General features: G+C 44.2%; 1 protein-coding gene across 1 annotated transcript; it reads left to right on the forward strand.

The window, feature by feature from the left end:
- The first annotated feature begins 9,827 nt into the window (after positions 1–9,827).
- LOC111170076 (uncharacterized) lies at positions 9,828–15,717 on the forward strand. Its single transcript, XM_030761158.2, has 3 exons — positions 9,828–10,492; positions 11,395–11,521; positions 13,046–15,717. The coding sequence occupies exons 1-3, from the start codon at positions 10,148–10,150 to the stop codon at positions 14,629–14,631; spliced, it is 2,058 nt and encodes a 685-aa protein (XP_030617018.2). The 5' UTR covers positions 9,828–10,147; the 3' UTR covers positions 14,632–15,717.
- The last annotated feature ends 6,947 nt before the right edge of the window (positions 15,718–22,664 follow it).

A 22,664-nucleotide genomic window follows, 5' to 3' on the forward strand; every position in this document is an offset into this window, starting at 1 on the left:
GTAACTCTTGGGGGTACACAGCCTCTCTCAGCTCTCAGAGATCATTCTTTTATTTGTTTGTTTGTTTATTTATGGCTGTGTTGGGTCTTCGTTGCTGCATGTGGGCTTTCTCCAATTGCGGCGAGTGGGAGCTACTCTTCATTGCGGTGCACGGGCTTCTCATTGTGGTGGCTTCTCCTGTTGCGGAGCATGGGATCTAGGCACACTGGCTTCAGTAGTTGTGGCACGTGAGCTCAGGAGTTGTGGCACACGGGCTCAGTAGTTGTAGCTCGTGGGTTCTAGAGCACAGGCTCAGCAGCTGTGGTGTACGGGCTTAGTTGCTCCATGGCATGTGGGATCTTCCTAGACCAGGGCTTGAACCCATGTCCTCTGTGTTGTCAGGAGGATTCTCAACCACTGCACCACCAGGGAAGCCCCAAGGGTTATCTTAAAGCAAAAGGACAGCTTATCGTTCACGAGGTTTGCAAACCAGAGATGTACAGCATTCAGCTATAAATGAAACTACGTTTGGGAGGGGTGGTGAAGGGGGTGAGGAATTTTTAAAAGCAAAACCTACAAAAGCCACAGTTGGCAGACTTGTAAAGGGAATGGATGGTCCTTGCAGCTTGACCACAAGCCCTTGTGAAATGGAGCAGGACCCTGTATGGCCTTCCCATGAAGAGAACTCCCCACCCCTGTGTCCCCTGCCTCTTACTTTTTGGAAAGCTTTAGCCTTTTAGGCCTTCTTTCAGTTCCAGAGAACAAATTTAATCAGAGAAGTAAGAAAATGTAGAAACAAAGGAAAGCATTCAAGTGATGCATTCAAGCGTCAAAGCATCAACTAAAATGATGATAGTTTAGCCATGAAACAAAGTCAAGGACCTTTAGCTCCTTCTCAAAGCCTGTAGATAATATCTTGAGCCATATCCTTGAGTTGTTTTGCAGATACTAAAACCCCCACCAGGTGGAGGAAGTTCACTGCATGCTACCACCAGACAGGTTGGAGCCAGGTAATTGATAATTGAGATTTCTGAAATACCACCCTGTTACCTAAACATCAACCAATCAGGAATTGTTCATGAGCTGATCACACACCCTGTGACCCTCTCCTGTCATTAAAAACCCCTCCCTGAAAGCCCATCAGGGAGTTCATATCTTCTGAGCATAAGGTACCCATTCTCCTTGCTTGGTGCCCTGCAATAAACCTGGTACTTTCCTTCACCACAACCCAGTGTCAGTAGATTGGCATTACTGTGCATGGGGCAAGTGGACCCAAGTTTGGTTCAGTAACATATGCAGCTTGACTTCAAGTTTTTGATGATTGGCTGTCATTAGAGCTTCTCCTCAGGGACTTTTCTAGGTAGGACCCTTAGCAGAATCTGAAGTCCTTACAGTTTTTGGTCATGGTCTTTCTAAGAACACAGAGTACATGACTGAACACCAGGTCTGTCATGACTGCCTGACTCCATTTTATTTAATTTTTTCATAGCACAAGGTACTCTTTATTGTGATATTCAATGGAAAACATCTGTAATCCAGCTTACTGTAGTGATGACAGTTGCAACCATGCTAAGGCCCTTTTATTATATTAAAAAAGGGTGGGTGTGGGAGTTCTGTTCACTCCTATGTAACAGAAAATGGGACCTGAATTCAGAGATTTTTAGGCGTATGTAGCTTTTATATATCTTCATGATTTCTTGAGATTTTTTTCATTTAAAAGAATGCCTTCTTTGCCATAAGTAAGCCTAAATGCAGCATATACAGAAGAGTTAGGAATACAGGAAAATTTAGCCATAAGTGTAGACCAGTGTAGGACAAGCTACTCTCTTTTAGATGTGGTTCCAAAGGAAAGGCAGTGATGAAGACTTGGAATTTTACCATATATTCAGGAAGAGGGAGAAAAGAAAACTTTTTTTTCTTTTAAAAATATCCAGGGAGGGCTTCCCTTGTGGCACAGTGGTTAAGAATCCGCCTGCCAATTCAGGGGACACGGGTTTGAGCCCTGGTCCGGGAAGATCCCACATGCCGCAGAGCAGCCTAAGCCCATGCACGACAACAGCTAAGCCTGCACGCTAGAGCCCGCGAGCCACAACTACTGAGCCTGTGTACTACAACTACTGAAGCCCACGTGCCTAGAGCCTGTGCTCCAAACAAGAGAAGCCACTGCAATGAGAAGCCCGCGCACTGCAACAGTCGCCCCCGCTCACCACAAATAGAGAAAGCCTGTGTGCAGCAGTGAAGACCCAATGCAGCCAAAAATAAATAAAATAAATTTATAAAAAAAAAAATCCGGGGAATTCCTTGGCAGTCCAGTGGTTAGGACTCCGTGCTTCCACTGCAGGGGTCACAGGTTCGATCCCTGGTCGGGGAATTAAGATCCCGAGTGCCGCATGGTGCAGCCAATAAATAAATAAATAAATATATCTATGCCATGGCGGAGTTCTGAACTATACTGAATCAACGATGCAGATCAACTACCCTCGGATCCTAGTCCTGGAGTAGTTTCAAGATTGTGTGGAAGGGCCTCTGGCCCTTTCTACTGTTCTAGCTGTCAGACTTGGGATGACTCCCTTAACTATTAAATATATTTTGTCCCCAAGAGTATTGGGAGAGGCCCCTGCTGGCCTTTCCAGATTGGCCCCTTGGCCCTGTCTGCTTGGATCAACAGCCCTGCTATGGAGGGGGCGGGCTGCCCTAGGCCAAGGAGAGAAGGGGGTCACCATTGCGCTAGAAATATTTTAGAATCAAGAAGCGGACAGTGGAGCTGCCCAGCGGGGGTGGGGAGGAAGGCCCCTCCCTCCCGACTCCATTTTATTTTGGGTCCCTGTTAGACACACTGGGTCCATTTTCTATGTCCTTTTCTTAGGGAATTTATCTTATTTTTACTTTTCCTTAGTGGAGGTTACTTAATTTCTACAATGCTTTTATGGCTAAAGAAGCACAGAATACCTAGGTGGACACATCCCTTATTTAGCAAGAAGAAAAAATACATGTTAGGGTTTGTTCTAGGGGTGTTTATAATATGTAATATTAATATTAAATATACAATATGTTTGAGAGCCTGTGAAAACTGAATTGCGAGAGAGAGAAATGATTTGTTTGGCCTTGCCACAAATGAATGCTAAATAGACAAATACAGAATTTTAGGAAATATGCAACATTCCTGCATACACAGAGCAGCTGGCAAACCTATTCCACATGTGTCACATTCACCTACAATTGTGCCTAAAACCCAGTAGGTGCTCACTGAACATTTCTTAGAACAGTAAATACACACTACAACATAGATTCCGTATTCATTCTCACGTTTCTGGCAAGACTTTCAAAAGATTGTCTCAATCTATCACTCCAAGCAGTTAATGAGCCATGTTTTCAAGTATTAAAAAGAAGCACACTTTGGAGAGAAAAGCCACAGGCTCAGCTTCATTTTCTGGCTTTTCAGACTTCACTATCTCTTGCTTAAACTTGGCTAAGATCTTAACTTTTTTTTTTTACATATCACACATATGCTTTTCTAGAACTATTTCTGCTGCTTTATCTTAATAACTACATAATCAATAATACCTTTCAGTAATTTCCATTTCACAAGTGTTTTTCTCAGATAATTTAAATTCCCTTTGAAGACACTGTTGCTGCAATTTGAGGTGAAGTGATAAATAACTTCCTAGCAAGAAGAGGAGAAACTAGAATCCCACACATTTGTCTTGGGGGCAAGATGCTCCCCTTGTACACGTGCTCTGACTATTAAAAGATCATACAGTGTCCCAGCAGAAGATGGAATGTGATAAATCACTATTCTTTTTCAGGTAGGTTTCAGATTCTTAAAAGAATTGGAAAATATCTCAGATATGGAGTAAAAAATATTGTTTGAAGAAACGTGTTGTTCACTAGGTTCAAACAGAATCACTGACTGTACAGCCAGAAAAGCTGTTTTTCTGGGAACCAGAGTCACAGTTTCACCCTTTCAAGCAATTCTGCATTTCCTGTCATTCTTCCTCCATTATCCCTACCATGGTTCTATCTGAAGTCTTTTCTTTCTTGTCCTGGACCAAATATGCTGAAGGTCATTAAACCGAATACAGAGCTTCAGTCTGTTACCGAAGCAAAATCGGGTCCACTTGCCCATAGGCAGGAAAGCCAATCTACTGACATCGGGTTGTGGTAAAGGAAAGTGCAGTGTTCATTGCAGGGTGCCAAGCAAGGAATTCAGGGCAGCTAGTACTTAAAAGACCCGAACTCCCCAAAGGCTTCCAGGGAAAGGTTTTTCAAAGATAGGATGAGGGAGGGGGGTTGTAGGGTGTGTGATCAGCTCGTGGACATTCTTCTGATTGGTTGGTGGTGAGGTAATCTGGAGTCAACATCACCAACCTTCTGGTTCCAACCATTCTGGTGTTTATGTGCTTGCAGGCTGCATGTAGTTCATTTTTCCCACTTGGTGCAGGTTTCAGTATCTGTAAAAGAGCTCAAAGGTCATGGCTCAGAATATTATCTATAACCCTTGAAGAGGAACTAAAAGTCCTTGACTTTGTTTAACAAGTAAACAATTATTATTTTGTCTTGTTTGACTGTTTTACTTCCCTTCTGGATTTTCTCACTTCTGTGATTAAATTTACTCTCTGGAACTCAGGGAATGATTTTAGCTAACGAGAGGATCTCGGTCTTTGTTTTCTTTGGTGAAAGAATTCAACAAAGAGACTAAGATTGCAAGGTAGGCACAGAATTCATTAGAAGCACAGTACATGTGGGAAAGCACAAGGCTAGCTCACGGAGTGAGCTGCGTGCAATAGGGGCAGCTTAGGTTGTTAGTATGGGGTTAATCTTCCAGGGTTTGGGCCAGGATGACTCCCCTTTTCCCTCCCCTACGATAGTGTCATCTGCAATTCCTTATTTGGGCTTCCACCAGGCTCCATTTTGAATCTTTCCCAAGAACACCTAAGCATAACCTATTGGGGGTGGGTGTCAAAATTGCAATGCTAATGATATTATAATGATATTACAATGTAGCCAAAGTTACTATAGGACGACTTGAGAACCCCCTCTGCGCATGTGTGGGGCTGGGAAATCTCCTTGACCACAAGAATGTGGAGGCTGGGGCGGACCCTCTCATCTTTCATCCAATTAGGGCTCCTAGTCCCAACAGTAGTTTATCAAAAGGGTCAGCATGAAACCAGTTGCAGCAGGTTACCCCGAAGCCTATCTATCTCCTACCTCAAAGCACACGCTGGCTCCATGGTTTTCACCGTCAAGGGTTTCTTGCTGAGATGTTGCAAAGTTTCTGTTTTAGATGCCATTCCAGGGAATTCCCTGGCTGTCCAGTGGTCAGGACACGGCGCTTCCACTGCCGTGGGCTGGGGTTCAGTCTCTGGTCGGGGAACTAAAATTCCACAAGAGCGCAGCACCGCCAAAAAAAAAAAACCCCAGCTATTCCTCCATGCACCATGGCCGCATTAAGTGCAAAACAAGTAGGTGGTTTTGCTTCTGCTTAATCCTTATGCATGAAGAGGCTGTCCTTGGGCCTGTCCCTGTCTTTCCTGCCTCCGGGAGGCCTAGGAGGCTACACTTTTTCTACAGACAACAGGCAGTCAGAGGACATGGGATGGGGGAGAGGAATCTGTTCTAGGAAAGTCTCATAGGGTTCTGTTAGGTTTCAAGTTGTTGAAAAGCGACAGCATAGCTGACAGCTATGAGTGCACATAGAGTATCATTATAATATAGTGTGTCCCTTTGGATGTGTAGATTTGGGAACTTGCTCTGTTTCACAGTCTGAAATAACAGGTCACTAAACTTTCTGTAAGTATTCCTGGACTGCTCTCCAGAAATCTGGGTGCGTCCCCTTTAATATCAGGGGACGCCCCGCCCACCGTTGGAGACAGGGAACTCCGCTTCTCAGTGCTCTTGAAGGAGTCTCAAAGCCACTACCAGCCACTTAGGGAGTGAGTTCTGCTCAGATCATAGACAGAAGTGGTGGCAGCGGAAACTACATTACCCAGAAGCAGCTACGGTGCGAAAGCGGCGGTGACTAAGCCAATGAAAGCTTGGGGGGGACGCATACGTACGTGCTCATCGCCTGGGGGCGGGACTTCCGGCGTTGTCTCTGGTAGTGTTTGGGTGGTTGTCGGGCTGTTCACCGTTTCAGGGTGTCGGCGTCGCTTGGTGGGCACCGAGGTGACGGAGCGAAGAGCGGGAGGAGAGAAGTTGGTCCCGCTGCCCAGAGGCGGCTGTGAGGCCCCCTGCGCCCATAGTTGACGGCGGTGCCCTAGTTTCCGACTCGCTCGCCGCCTCTCCCGGCTCCGTTCTTCCCACCGGCCGGTGACCGAGGCGGCCCTGATGAGGCCGGCTCAGGTGGGTGCTGCGTCTCCCGAGCTCCCACCCGGCCCGACCCCCGCCTCCGAGTCCCAAATCCGGAAGAAGGTGGGTCCGCTCAATTCCTTGCCGGTCAGCCCCAGAGACCAGAACAGAGGGCGGCCTTGGGAGGGGTCCATTTTCCACCAGTGGACTGGGGTGAGGGAGAGAGTACCCTCGGGGCCGCCGGTACACGGATTGCAGGTGCTACGGAGTCGGAAGCATTGGGGAAACCTGGGGTCGCTTTTGTCGGGGACAGAGGGGGACGAGGTGTCTCACCTGAAACGGTAACCTGAGCAGGTAGAATTCATGGAAGGTTGTGAAGGGATTGGGGATGGGAGAACCGTGTTCAGAGTTAGAAGTTAAAAATTGGGAGAATAGGATGCGAATGGAGGCAGGGAGACTGCTGAGGAGACCACCGTGATAGACCCCAGGAGAATTATGGCAGGGGCTGGGCCAGGAAGGTAGTGCGACACTGGGAGATGGGATGAGATTCTGGAGAAATCTCAAACTTGGAGGAAATGGGATTTCCTGCTGCATAAAATACGGTTGTAAGCAAAAGTAGGGAATGAAGTACCATCCAAATTTTTTTGCCTGAACATCTGAAAGTGGGGAGATGAGGGAGTCAGCGCGAGGAGCAGGTTCCGGGGGAAGATCATGAGTTGTATTTGGACATGTTGATCCTGACATGTATCAAGATGGAGATGTCACCAAATGGAGATACCATATGTGGAGGTGAACATAAAGTCTGGAAGTAGAGGGAGGGGACAGGGTTGGAAATATCAAAGGCATGGAGGGTGTGGACTGGACCAGGGCATGGCCTGGGGATCAGATTGAGGAGGGAGGCTTAAGATTGTTTTTTTTGTTTGTTTGTTTGTTTTTATTTTTGGCTGCATTGAGTCTTTGTTGCTTCACGCGGGCTTTCTTTCTCTAGTTGCTGCGAGCAGGGGCTACTCTTCGTTGTGGTGCGTGGGCTTCTAATTGTAGTGGCTTCTCTTCTTGCGGAGCATGGGCTCTAGGGTGCACGGGCTTCAGTAGTTGCATCACGTGGGCTCAGTAGTTGTGGCTGGCAGGCTCTAGAGCGCGGGCTCTGTAGTTGTGGCGTACAGGCCTAGTTGCTCCGCGACATGTGGGATCTTCCCAGACCAGGGCTCAAAGCCGTGTCTCCTGCATTGGCAGGCGGATTCTCAACCACTGCGTCACCAGGGAGGCTTAAGATTGTTACATGAGATGGGCTCTGTGGTGAGGGAGGGGCGAGAGTTTGAGGGGAGGACATGAGGGCTGGGTGCTGGCATCCCTGGTTCTCCCTTCAGAAAAGAGCAGACCTGACATAGGAGGGCTTCTGGCCTGTGTCTGTAGGAAGGGAGGCCTGGATGAGGTAAGGAGCGTCACTTCTGTGGAGCCTGCAGTGTGTGCTGGTGTGGGTTCCCCACTTGCAGGCTCTACTGATCCTCAGGGCCACTCCTGATGGAGCAAGGGGAAGGTAAGCCAGAGTGGTGCAGCCAGTGGGTCCTAGACGAGGGCACTGCCAGCTCACCTCCAACCCTCAGGGCAAGAGGGATGATCCACTGCTCCCTTTTGAGGATTATTTTATGGGTAGACCTGGTTGCTGAATGAACTAATAGCTGACCTGCCTGCTCAGCCCCTTGCTACAACTTATTAACTTAAGAATGTATGAGGGCTTCCCTGGTGACGCAGTGGTTGAGAAGCTGCCTGCCGATGCACGGGACACAGGTTCATGCCCCGGTCTGGGAAGATCCCACATGCCGCGGAGCGGCTAGGCCCGTGAGCCATGGCCGCTGAGCCTGCGCGTCCGCAACGGGAGAGGCCACAACAGTGAGAGGCCCACGTACCGCAAAAAGAATGTATGAAAATTAATTTAAACACTAATTAATCAATATTCCTCTAAATACATACACATAGGTAATTAGAAATGAGCCTGTTCACTCAGTTAAATTTATGCAAACACTTTGTAATTGGCTTGGCATTGATTTACCTCTAGGTATTTGCTTAACAATGCAAAGTTTTATATATGACATCCTCTGAGATCTTAAAAAAGCAGTAAAAATAAAGACCCCAGTTTTCAAAACTGTATCACTTCAGTTGCACTGAAAATATATACAAAACCGTTGTTCCTATGGTCAGTCATAGCTGACACATGGTATGTACTCCTTACGTTAGATAACAATAGGACCCCTGTGAGGTTGGAAGCATTCTTAATCTTCATAAACTTTTTCTTTTCCCTGAGGCTCAGGGAGGTTTAACCCTTCTCCAGTGTCACTCAGCTAGTAAGAGACAATACTGTTTTGTGATGAACTGAGCTTAGACTCTCAGGCTGAGATCTAATTACACCAGGGTAGGGCAGAAGTGGTGGTCCAGCTCTGCTGTAGGATCCTGCCACTGTTACCCATTTCACATGGCTTCCTTCCCCCAGGGTCCCATGGCAGTGGCAGAAATGCTTATGGACCCTGTACAGGTGAAAGGAGGGGTCCCACCTCTCACCCATCCCAATTATCACCCTGATAGTTTTATCATCCTGATCTGTATGCCCTCAGGGAATGGTAGTGTCCCAGGACTTCTATCCCTTTTTTGTCTCTTGTCTCTGTAGACCCTGTGCTTTCACCAGGTCCAGGATCCTATATTTAGTCCCAGGTTACATAGAATAGTTCCATTTCTGACAACTGGTGGGGTAAGATGTGGCAGAGAGTCCTGACTACATTCAGGATTCTGAATGTTCATACAGTTGCAGGTGATACTGAGGTGGGATGTTCAGAGAACTGCAGGTCTCTGTTATATCTGGTGGGAATGGGGAGCTGGGATAGGGGTTCACAGGTATCAGGCCTTGAATGATAACCTGAGGTCCTGGTTCTCTCATCTCAGGTTGATGGGAGGTATGGAAGGTTTGAAGCAGAGGAGGAAGGTGCTATGACTCATGTTTTAACAGATTCCCTCTGGCTGTAGAATAAAAGACAGACAACGGTGTGAGTGAAGGTAGGGAGACCTGAGGGGAATTTCTGCAGTCATCTAGGTGAATGTTGGTGGTGGCTACATCCGAGTGGTGGCTATGGAAGTAGGGAGTGGTTGTTTTCTGGATGTGTTTTGAACTAGAGCTGCCTGTGTTTTATTTATTTTTTTAAATGTATCAGTATATTTTTAATTGAAGTATAGATGATTTACAGTATTGTACTGTCCATATTTTATGTAATGGAGAGTGAGGGACTCAAGGAAGTGGGCTGATAGGAAGAATTGGGGATGAGTTCATGTTTCTGGACTTGTTAGGAAGGATGGATGCCTCATCAACTAAAATGGGCAAAGTCAGCTTTAGGAGGAATTTTCAGGTGGAATAAGGAGAGTCCGTTTTTGTCCACGTCACAAATGTTCCAGAGACACCCAAGGGGAGGTGTTGAGTGGGCACTTTTACACAGAGGGCTGGAGTTCAGAGGACGGATTCAGGATGGTGGCTGTGTGGACTACGATGAAGCCAAAGGTAAGATTTAGGCGGCATCATTTCTAGTTTATGGCGGTGATGCCATTAGAGGACAAGGAGTGAGAGTGAAGGGCCTCAGGACTAAGTCTGTGGGTTGGGTACCTGGCTAGTGGTGATGCGCATCACGAAGACAGATGAGGGAGCAGAGTGTTCTTATCTGTGCATGACAGCGGGATGTAGGCGTGAGAGTCTTCTGAGGCCAGAGCGAACATGAGATGGATGTTGAGGGAGGAAATGGGATCAGCTAGGAGAGTCGCTAGACTTAGGGTGCAGTGACAGTGTGGGTGGGGAGGTCGGAGTACCTGGGCTTCACGTGAGGAGAGAAGTTGCTGACTGCTTATGGGACAGTTTGTGCAACACGGAAGAGGGAGAGGGCTAAGGGGACATGAGGTCTCACATAAAAAGGGTGGCTGGGGAGGAAGGAAAAAGCAGGGCCAGGTGGTGAGACCTTCTAAGAAGGGCTTGGGGCAGGCCCTGGCCCCAGGGGACTTTGGTGTTCAGGGGCAGGACTGGGCTGAGATGAATGTTGGATGCATTTCCATTCACTGCCTGGATTCCATATGCAGAGTGCCCTATAAGGAGGTGAAGGAAGCGCCTATGGTGTGGGCTGGGGCTGTCTGTGGAACTGTCACTGTGGAAGGGTTAGAGTCACGAGGAAGGTGCAGTCCAACGAGTGAGATGCAGGTAAGGAGGAGTGTGAATGGTTGGTCCTGGGCCCTGGCACTGGGCGCTTGAGGACAGGGACGAGTCTGAATGTGTCTGAGGGTCAACACCTGGGGAACCCCAGGGAAACTGTGTGGCAGGAGAGGGGTAGGGCCCTGCATGCAGGTCCACATCTTATATAGTGGTTTTCTGCTCCCTCCCCCATGTGTTTTATGCTGTGTGCCGGACACAGTGATCAATGGTAATAAGGAGAGAGCAGGCACTGGCGCCACTGGGACCTGGTATATATTCCATGGTGGGACGTGTGGGAGGAGGGATGGATGAGCAGGAATGGATGTGTAGGGGGAGGGCTGAAGGTCCTGGAAAGGGAAAGGGAAGTGCATCAGTGATTGCACCCGCAGGATTTTAACTAGTGGAGACGAGTGAGTCGTGATACAGAGAGGCCAATGACATTAAAAGACAGTTTTATTACTTATATTTCCCAAGAGGAGGAGGTACACTATGTAACAGGGCTACCTCTAGAAGCACCAGATTCGGTCAGGAGGCGTGAGCACAAGCTAAGGGACACCAAATGTCAGCACCTTTATTAGACTTTTGAGGGAAATGCAGGGAGGATTGGATGAAAAGTTTATGGGTGACTAGTTTGTATAATTCTGTGTACCTGGGGTATGGGAACTGTCCCTAGCTGTCTGTTACCTGGCCCTGGGCTGCTTTAGGGCAGGGGAAATACTGACCTGGTTCGTGAGAGTTAGTTAAGGAGTTGGTTGAGAGTATGGGCTCTGGATTGCAAGGGAGATGTAAACAAATTTGGCCATTAGTTTAGCCCTGTAATTAATGGATGGCAAATAGATAAATACAGAATCCACAAAAATATAGTTAAAACAAGAAGCTGTCCATGAACCAAACTCTTCCAATTTTGGCAGGACCGTGTGGTCTTTGAGGACGTGGCTGTGTATTTCTCCCAGGAGGAATGGGGCCTCCTTGATGAAGCTCAGAGACACTTGTACCATGCTGTGATGACGGAGAACTTTGCACTTGTGACCTCCCTAGGTAAGGTCCACAAGCTCAGCCAGTGCCCTGAGCTGTGCTCTGTTCTTTCCCTTTTCCCAGGGGGCAGCTCTGTACTCCCCACACTGAGACCATGGGTACTGCTTCCTTTCCTGGTTTCCTGGCATATGTGTTGTTGGTGCCGGGGCTGGACTGTGTGTACAGTGTCATTTTTCTCCCCAAGGAGCCCCATATCTTCTACTCTGAGTCCTTCCAAGATAGGGCTCAGGAGTCAGAAATCTAGATTTTGTCTGAGACCCCTTCAGACTTGGTCTGTTCTTGGTTGGGTCCTCAGTCTAGATGCTTGGACTCTTGTTGTGCCAGGCCTTACCCCTCCCTCTTGCTGACATTTCTTAGGGCCTTCTGTGCCAGGAATTTTAGCCCCAACCTAATTACTAATTTGGGGAACCACTGATTGTTACTACAGTCTCCCCTGTGAAGTTCTTATAATTTTAGAATGCCGAAAGCCCTGTGTTGGATCTCTGTCTACATGTGCTGCCCCTTCTTTTTCTGTCTTTCACGTAAGACGAACCTCTTTCGGGTGCCACATCAATGCTCACCTGCAGCAATGGGGAGGACTCTGGGTACCTGCTAGTCTAGCGTGGTCACTACTACATCAATGGCAGGAGACACTCAGAAGTACCCAGGCTTGGTGTGAGGTCCTGGGAAAGGGTGTGATGTCAGAGCTCGGAACCTGTCCTGTGTTCACTATTGATTGATGCTTGGACCAGTGCCACACCTCATTTCTTCCCCACTCTTATTTCTTCTGTCACACTCCAACCACACTTTTGTGACTCTCACTTGTCACAGGTTCTGTTTCATTGCTCCCTTTGCAATGTTCAACATTTGACCTGTATGTAAGATATCGTGAGATCTGCATGTATCCTTATATAGTCCTTGATCTTTAGCATTTCTTTTGTATCAAGTATTTCTAGATCTGGGCACAACCTTCGACACAGTGCTCACCTGTCACCAGTAGCCATGGCCATGTTGACTTGGAGGCCTGCCTCTCCTCCCTGCTCTGGTGTGAATGTTTGTGTTCCCCCATGTTCCATATGTTGAAAACCCCATGCCTAAGGTGACAGTATTAGGAGATGGGGCCTTTGGGGTGATTAGGTCATGCGGGAAGATCCCTCATGAATGAGATTTGTGCCTTTATGAAAGGGACCCCACAGAGCCTCCTAGCTCCTTCCAGCATGTGAGGACACTATGAGAAGTCTGCAACCCAGGAGAGTACAGGCTGATCTGTGGGTTCAAGTCTCCAGAAGTGTGAGAAATAACTTTCTGGTTTTATAAGCCAGCCAGTCTGTGGTATTTTGTCATAGCATCCGAAATGGACTGAGACAGTAACTCATCCTTCAGTCCTTGCCTATTGTCAGGGCTCTCTCATCATGGGAGCTATGCAGGCCCATCTCTGCACAGCAGACCTTCCTCTCTCTGGCTTTAGTCTTCGGTGTGTCATTTCTGATGGGGCTGCCCCTTCTACCAAAATAATCATGCACTTCACCGGCATTTCTCTGCTTACAGGTTGTTGGCATGGAGCACAGGATGAGGAGGCACCTTCTGAGCAAAGTGTTTCTGTAGGGATGTCAGAGGTTGGGACTCCAAAGCCAGATCCATCCACCAAGAAGGCCCAGCCCTATGAGATGTGTGACCCACTGTCCAAAGACCATTTGCACCTACCTGAGCATGACGGAGTGTACCCTGATGAAGGGCTGTATATTTGTGGGGCAAACCTTTTCCAGCACCAGAAGGAGCAGATTAGAGACAAACTTTCCAGAAGGGATGAGGGGCAGCCTTCATTTCTTACCAACAGCAACATTCACTCGGCAGAGAGGACCTTGACATGCAGCAGAGACAGAAAGGACTTCCCAGGCAGCATAGGCCTTCTGAAGCAGCCGACCCCTCACAATGCGGGGAAGCCACACAGGGACACTGAGTGTGGGGAAGCTTTTGATAGTGGGCAGAGTGATTACAGGTGCACTCAGTGTGGGAAAGCCTTCCGTCAAAAACAGATCCTTGTTGAGCACCAGAAAATCCACACTGGTGTAAGGCCTTATGAGTGCAGCAAATGTGGGATGGCCTTCATTAGAAAGTTTCACCTTGTTCAGCACCAGAGAATCCATACTGGAGAAAGTCCTTTTCAGTGCAGTGAATGTGGGAAATGCTTTAGGTACAACTCCACACTCATTAGTCATCAGAGAGTTCACACTGGATTGAGCCCTTATGAGTGCAGCAAATGTGGGGAATTCTTCAAGTACAATGCCAACTTCATGAAACATCAGAGAAAACACAATGGAGAAAGGCCTTATGAGTGCAGAGAATGTGGAAAATTCTTTAGGTACAACTATAGACTGGTAAGGCATGGGAGAGTTCACAGTGGAGAACGACCTTATAAGTGCAGCGAATGTGGGAAATTTTTCAGGTACAGCTCCACATTCATTAGACATCAGAGAGTTCATACTTCAGAAAGGCCTTATAAGTGTAATGAATGTGGGAAATATTTTAGGTATAATTCCACACTCATTAAACACCAGAGAGTTCACACTGGAGAAAGGCCTTATGAGTGCACTGAATGTGGGAAATTCTTTAGGTACACATCCACCCTCATTAGACATCAAAGAGTTCATACTGTAGAAAGGCCTTATGAGTGCAGCTTGTGTGGGGAATACTTTAGGTCCAAGTCCAAACTCATTAAACATTGGCAAAATCACACTGGAGAAAGGCCTTACGAGTGCAGTGAATGTGGGAAGGCGTTTAGGTACCACTGCAGACTCATTAGACATAAGAGAGTTCACAGTGGAGAGAGGCCTTTCGAGTGCAGCGAATGTGGGAAATTCTTTCGATACAACTCCAACCTCATTAAACATTGGAGAAATCACACAGGCGAGAGGCCTTATGAGTGCAGAGAGTGTGGGAAAGCGTTTAGCCACAAGCATATACTTGTTGAGCATCAGAAAATCCATACTGGAGAAAGGCCTTATGAGTGCAGTAGATGTCAGAAAGCCTTCATTAGGAAGTCCCACCTTGTTCATCACCAGAAAATCCACACTGAAGACAATATGAGTGCTGTGAATGTGGGGAATTCATTAGATACAACTCCAACCTCATGAAGCAGAGAATTCACAGTGGTAAAGGCCTTATGAAAGGGCCTACTGTATAGTACAGGGAATTATATTCAGTATCTTGTAATAACTTATAATGGAAAAGAATTTGGAAAAGAATTATATATATATAATATATATATAAACTAAATCACTTTGCTGTACACCTGAAACATTGTAAATCAACTATACTTCAATTAAACAAAAGACCTTACAAGTGCAGAGGTTATGGTAAATTATGTACTACTCCTAACACTGGAGAAGTACCTCATGAGTTTTGTTGGAGTGGGCCTTCTGAGTACAGTGAGCATGGAAAGTTGTTTTGGTACAGCTCCCCACTCGTTAGACATCGAGTTCACACCAGACGAAGGCCCTCTAAGTACAGTGAATGGAAGTCTTCAGGTGAAACTCCAACTCCATTAAACATCTATTTCACAATGGAGAAAGGTCTAAGTGCAGCAAATATGGGCATATGTTCAGCCAAAACTCCCACCGCATTCAGCACCAAAAAGTTCACATCAGAGAGAGTATTGCAAATGTGGAAAGACTTTAGCAAAATGTCTGCCCTAATCTGTCCCTGAGAACTATTTTTTTTCTTTGATTGTGGTAAAATATATGTAACAAAGTTTACCCTCTACCTTTTAAATTGTTGCGTGTAGTGTGTTTAAAAATTCACATCTAATCTCCAGAATTTTTTTCATCTTGCAGAAATGAAACTCTATGCCTCTTAAACAACGTCTCTTTCTACTCCTTCCCTACCTCACCTGGCAACCTCTTTTTTACACTCAGTCGATTAATTTGATTACTCTGGATGCTTTATACAAGTATAATCATACAGTTTTCACCTCTTTGCAACTGGCTTATTTAGCTTAGCATAATTTCCCCATGTTGAAGCACTTGTCAGCATTTTCTTCTGTTTTGAGAAGGAATCAGAATTGACCTAAGACATGGGGAAGGGTTCTGATGGTCAATACAGATTTGCCTGATATGATGTTATTTAGAGAAAGAGGAGATCCAGATTTTATATGGAATATTTATTAACAGCTTTATTAAGGTACTGACATACTCAATTTCATATTAAAATTGTAAAATGTATTTTCACATCTGTGTGCACAATGGGACTATCACCAAAGTCACGAGGGCTTCCCTGGTGGCGCAGTGGTTGAGAGTCCGCCTGCCAGTGCAGGGGACACGGGTTCGTGCCCTGGTCCGGGAAGATCCCACATGCCGCAGAGTGGCTAGGCCCGTGAGCCATGGCCGCTGAGCCTGCGCGTCTGGAGCCTGTGCTCTGCAACGAAAGAGGCCACAACAGTGAGAGGTCCGCATACCGCAACAACAACAAAAAAAATAAGTCACAGTAATGAACATGTCCATTACTTAATGGAGTTTCCATTAGCCAATTTGTATTCTCTCTCCCAAGCCTACCCAAGTTGCCATCTCCAGGTAGACATTGTAGTTTCCATTTTCTAGAATTTCATATAAAGGGAATCCTACAGGTTTCCTTGTTATGACTGTTTTCACTGAGTGCATGAATATATTTTTAGTATTATTCATGTGTGTGCAAAGGAATGACACTAAATAAAAATAAGGAAGGCTTTGTTATGTATTAGAGCTGCATTGTTTGTAAGAAACGTGGTTTTTTTTCTCACAATGAGAAAAAGTTGTTTAAAGTGGGAAGTGAAGTTGAAACTAAGTAATTTAAACTGAAATTCAGTTTCATATGAATTCATTATAAAAGAAAGAATTTTGAACCATCTGCGTCGTACACAAGCTTCCACTGACACATCGTTCTAGATTTTTCTCTTATTTGGCTTCTTTTTTCTAGTCGTGTCTTTAAGCTATATCTTTGTGTCATAAAGGTTCTTAGGGAATTTTAAAAATCATTTTTTGTGGTAAAATTCACTTAACATAAACTGTATCATCTCATTATTTTAAATGTTCAGTTCTGTGATATATTTGGATCTCCAGTGAAATAGAACCATCTGTGTATGTGTGTGAGCACGTGCATTTTGTGTAGAGACAGAGAAAGGAGAGAGAGATTTTTAAAGGACTTAGCTGATGTGATTGTGATAGCCAGCAGTCTAAAATTTGCAGGGTAGGCCAGTAGGCTGGAGACCCAGTGAAGAGTTGCCGTCAAGACAAAAGGCAGTCTGCTGGTACAATTAATTCCTTGTCATCTTTTTATCATGTAATCCTCAAACCAGGTGGCTCTTGAGAAAATGAAAATTTACAAAGGTCAGCGGCATTATAGACCAGGAAATCAAAAGAGAATAGTTTTAGAGTGAGAGCTAGGAAACAATCACAGAGGCCACTGTCTGGTTGTATTTTTAAAGTCCCAATGTGCACAATGTACTTAATGAAAAATTTAAGATAATTGTATCTGAATTTAAGTCTTTCTGTTTCATGAAGTTCATGACAGTCAAAATTTAGAGATTTGAGGCATTAAGAGAAGATACTTAAAATATCTAAATGTGCCTATTTTGTGTAATTTTAGACATACGAGTTTTAGATTCTTATTGAGAAATAAGTCAAAGACCCTAGAAATGAAGAAAATAAGAGCAGATAGAGGGAATTCCGTTTTCTGTCCTGGCGTGTAAGAAGCTGGAAGTTACCACTCCATCCTAACAGCAAGTAAAAAGCTGAAAATCAGCAACTCTTATTAGGTTCCTGAGAGCAGTCTTGAGTTCTATTTTATATTTGCTGTACCCGTTGCCAATTTGTATAGTCAATCTCTCCTACCTAAAAAAAGTAGTGAGATTTCTTGTTTTCTTAACTGGTCACATGTTGAACTTTATTTTAATTTTCACTCATTGTCCATCACCCACCCTACACTTTTGTCTTTGCCAGACCTTCAGCTAGGCAGAGGTTTCTTTGTTTTGGTTTGCTTTTTAATTTGGTGGATGAACCAAAAATTCAAAACCAGAATGGTCCGACTCTCCAAGGGATCCTGCCTTCATTGTGTTGTTGCAGGTGTATTTTTGGACATGGATTTACCGTCACATTCCCTGGAGAATCCCCCAGATTCCGGACATAGTGCTCCAGGATTCCATTGAGAGCAGCAACTCAGTTTCCTCTAGTAAAAAAGAGTAATCATCATCACCTGGGCAGTAGAGCATTTCACTTTTTTTCTAAGTGGCATGAGGAGCCCAAAATGACCAATTGGCTGTCTCATATCCCAATTCAGGTTTATAATATTATTCTTCTGGTGGAATTTTTCTCCCTTAAAGAAAAAGTCCTCCCAGCATGCAGAATTTACCATTGAGGGGATGAGTAGCAGAAATTACTTGAGAGGGTTATTAGGTAATATAACGTGGAAAAGTAGGCTTGCTAGATTTAGTAAACAATATCTGGCTCAGTAAATTTTGAAAATTTCTAACTCCCTATGCACATATACACTGAAATAAGAAGGAAATGTTGCATAGGACATACTTATATAAAAATCATTTGTTGTGTTTCTGAAGGAAATTATAACTAAGTTTCATACCTCTTTAAGTATACTTGCCTGGTAATTTGCTTCTTCTTAACTTTTCCTTGTTTTGTAGTATTTGTTTATAAAATTCCTTGTAATTACCCTCTATATTCCATTTAGTTTGTTTCATAGTTTCCAGGGTAGTCCCATCCAATTTATTTGATTCCTTTGTCCACTGAACATTCCTCATGGAGACACAGGCTATAAGTAGCATTGTGAGCTGGAGGACAGATGATGCTGTCCAGTGTGGAAGACCACTACAACTTCTCCTTTGATTTTTAGAAATCTTTTTCACCCACATTCTTCTTAATAACAATCTTATTTTATCGTCTTCTTTGCTAGTAGTGGAAAATTTATATCTCCCATGCTTAACTGTTATTACATGCTGTTTTATAGTTGACTGCCCATCATTTCCAATATTGATCAAACAATTGCACTGTGTCAACTTTTTGCAAACCATTACAAAAAGTGGACTACAAGAGACTTAAGGCATCCTAACAAATCAGTATAGGAACCGGAACGAAAATCATTAAATACAGGAAATACCCTGTATAGACAGAACTGGCCACCCTATTGCAGATGTGTCTCATGAACCTACCACTGTTCCTGAAACTGAGTAGAGGTTTATTGAACACGTGTTAGAGCAGTAAATACACATGACATTATGGTTCTCCTATTTATTTTTTACATTTCCAGTAAGTTCTTCAAAATGTCATCTCGACCCTATCTCTCCAAGTTGTTAGAGTCCAACGTTTTCAAATGTGAAAAGGAAGCACTGTTTGGAGATAAAACCCTGAGTGTGGTCAAGGTTCTAGCACAGCCACAGGTGCAATTTCATTCTATGACTTTTTCAGACGTCTCTGTCTCTCACTCCAACTTCACTGAGATCTTAACTTTCTTTCAGCTGTAACATACGTTTCTCTACAATTTTTGTCAATTTTGTTGCATAGCTACATAATTATTATTATTAACTTTTTGTAATATCCATTTCGTAAGTAATTTTCAGAGATAATTTCAACTCCCTGTGCATTCACTGTTGCTGCAATTTCAGGTGAACTGCTAAATCAGTTTCCATAAAGGAGATGAGACCATGGAATGCCAAACCTTTTTTTCCATGGTAAGATGCCCCCTTTGCACACAGGCTTCAACAGTTAGAAGGTCACCTGCTATCTTGGCAGAAAATGGCATGTGATTATTTGCTGTCCTTTACAGACAGGTTTCAGATTTTAAAAGAAATGGAAAATATCTCAGAGAATAATAAATATCTCAATAAATTTTACTTGCTAGGTCAGAAAGCAATCAGTGATTATCAAGGCCAGAAAGATATCCCTCTCCAACTCTCCCTTATGCCCTGTCTTTTCTTGCATATTGAAGGTCACGAAACATCTTCCAAAACTTCAGTCAACATGTCTTTGACAAGCAAGAAGATAGCTGATAGCATAGAGGGAACATACCTCAACTTTAAAAAGGCCATAAAAACCTACAGGTAACATCCTACTCAATGGTGAAAAGCTAAAAGCATTTCCTCTAAGATTGGGAACAAAATAAGACAAGTGACTTGCTACTTTTATTCAACATAGTTTTGGAAGTCCTAGCTATGGCAATCAGAGAAGAAAAAGAAATAAAAGGAATCCAAATGGGAAAAGAAGTTAAACTCTCACTGTTTCCAGATGACATGATACTATACATAGAAAATCCTAAAGACACTACCAGAAAACTACTCGAGCTCATCAATGAATTTGGTAAAGTTGCAGGTTACAAAATTAATACACAGAAATCTGTTGCATTTTTATACACTAACAATGAAAGATCAGAAAGAGAAATTCAAGAAATAATTCCATTTACCATTGTGTCAAAAAGAATAAAATAACTAGGAATAAACCTACCTAAGGAGATAAAAGACCTGTACTCTGAAAACTATAAGATGCTGATGAAAGAAATTGATGATGACACAAACAGATGGAAAGATATACCATGTTTTGGATTGGAAGAATCAACATTGTCAAAATGACTATACTACCCAAGGCAATCTACAGATTCCATGCAATACCTATCAAATTTTAAAATGGCATTTTTTACAGAACTAGAACAAAAAAAATCTTAAAATTTGTGTGGAGACACAAAAGACCCTGAATAGCCAAAGCAACCTTGAGAAAGAAAAACAAAGTTGGAGGAATCATTCTCCCTGACTTCGGATATACTACAAAGCTATAGTCATCAAAACAGTATGGTACTGGCACCAAAAACAGTAATATAGATCAATAGAACAGGATAGAAAGCCCAGAGACAAACCCATGCACCTATGGTCAATTAATCTGTGGCAAACAAGGCAAGACTATACAATGGAGGAAAGACAGTCTCTTCAATAAATAGTGTTAGGGGACTTCCCTGGTGGTGCAGTGGTTAAGAATCCGCTTACCAATGCAAGGGACACAGGTTCAATCCCTGGTCCTGGAAGATCCCACATGCTGCAGAGCAACCAAGCCTGTGCTCCAAAACTACTGAGCCTGTGCTCTAGAGACCACGAGCCACAACTACTTAGCCCATGTGCCACAACTACTAAAGCTCACTTGCTCTAGGACCCGTGCTCCACAACAAGAGAAGCCACTGCAATGAGAAGCCCATGCACCACAACGAAGAGTAACCCCTGCTCGCCACAACTAGAGAAAGCCCACACAGCAATGAAGAACCAATGCAGCCAAAAATAAATAAAATTAAAAAAAATAGTGCTGGAGAAACTGGACAGCTACATGTAAAAAAATTAAAGTAGAACATTCTTTAAGACCATACACAAAAATAAACTCAAAATGGATTAAAGACCTAATTCTGAGACCAGACACTATAAAACTCTTAGAGGAAAACATAGGCAGAACATTCTCTGATATAAATTGCAGCAAGAGCTTTTTTGATCCATCTCCCAGAGTAATGGAAATAAAAACAAAAATAAACAAATGGGACCTAATTAAACTCAAAAATTTTGCACAGCAAAGGAAACCATAAACAAAATGAAAAGACAACCCACAGATGGGAGAAAATATTTTCAAATGATGTGACCGACAAGGGATTAGTCTCCAAAATTTACAAACAGCCCATGCAGCTTAATATCATCAAAATAGACAACCCAATTAAAACATGGGCAGAAGACCTAAACAGACATTTCTCCAAAGTAGACATACAGATGGCCAAGAGGCACATGAAAAGATGTTCAACATCACTAATTCTTAGAGAAGTGCAAATCAAAACTACAATATCACCTCACACCAGTTAGAATGGCTATCATCAAAAAATCCACAAACGGGCTTCCCTGGTGGCGCAGTGGTTGAGAGTCCACCTGCCGATGCAGGGGACACAGGTTCGTGCTCCGGTCCGGGAAGATCCCACATGCTGCGGAGCGGCTGGGCCCGTGAGCCATGGCCGCTGAGCCTGTGTGTCCAGAGCCTGTGCTTTGCAACAGGAGAGGTCACGACAGTGAGAGGCCCACGTACCACCAAAAAAAAAAAAAAAATCCACAAACAATAAATGCAGGAGAGGATGTGGAGAGAGGAAACCCTCCTACACTGTTGGTGGGAATGTAAATTGGTGCAGCCACTATGAAGAACAGTATGGAGGTTCCTTAAGAAACTAAAAATAGAGCTACCATGTGATCCTGCAATCCCACTCCTGGATATATATCTGGAGAAAAACATGGTCCAAAGGGATACATGCACCCAAATGTTCATTGCAGTGCTCTTTATAATAGCCAAGACATGGAAGCAGCCTAAATGTCCATTGACAGAAGAATGGATAAAGAATGTGTGGATGTGTTGCATATATACAATGGAATATTACTTAGCCATTAAAAAGAATGAAATAGGGCTTCCCTGGTGGCGCAGTGGTTGAGAGTCTGCCTGCCAATGCAGGGGACGCGGGTTCGTGCCCTGATCCGGGAAGATCCCACATGCCGCGGAACAGCTGGGCCCGTGAGCCATGGCCGCTGAGCCTGCACGTCTGGAGCCTGTGCTCCGCAACGGGAGAGGCCACAACAGTGAGAGGCCCACGTACCACACACAAAAAAAAAAAGAATGAAATAATGCCATTTGCAGCAACATGGATGGAGCTAGAAATTGTCATACTGAGTGAAGTAAGTCGGACAAAGACAAATATCGTATGATATCACTTATATGCAAAATATAAGAAATGATACAAATGAACTTATTCACAAACAGAAACAGACTCACAGACTTAGAGAACGAATTTATGGTTACCAGAGGGAAGGGCAGGCAGGGGGGACAGATAGGGAGTTTGGGACTGACATGTGCACATTGGTATACTTAAAATGGATAACCAACAAGGACTTACTGTATAGCACAGGGAACTCTGCTTAAAATTCTGTAACAGCTAATTGGGAAACGAATTTGAAAAAGAGTAGATACACGTATATGTATACTGAATCACTTTGCTGTACACCTGAAACTAACACAATATTGTTAATGAACTGTACCCCAATATAAAATAAGTTAAAAATAAAACGTCGAGGATTGGCTCTCAAAGTGTCTCTGAGGCTGAAATGTCTCTATTTACAGAGCTAGGGAAA

The sequence above is a fragment of the Delphinapterus leucas genome, chromosome 20 (assembly GCF_059928025.1).
Source record: "Delphinapterus leucas isolate spDelLeu-1000000601 "Yukka" chromosome 20, BTC_Dleu_Yukka2, whole genome shotgun sequence".
NCBI lineage: Eukaryota > Metazoa > Chordata > Mammalia > Artiodactyla > Monodontidae > Delphinapterus > Delphinapterus leucas.

Excerpts from the sequence above, each read along its gene's own strand:
- LOC111170076 (XM_030761158.2), top strand. The coding sequence starts at position 10,148 with ATGGGACAGTTTGTGCAACACGGAAGAGGGAGAGGGCTAAGGGGACAT. Across the intron at positions 10,493-11,394 it reads GTCCAACGAGTGAGATGCAG|GACCGTGTGGTCTTTGAGGA; the intron begins GTAAGGAGGAGT and ends CAATTTTGGCAG. Across the intron at positions 11,522-13,045 it reads TGCACTTGTGACCTCCCTAG|GTTGTTGGCATGGAGCACAG; the intron begins GTAAGGTCCACA and ends CTCTGCTTACAG.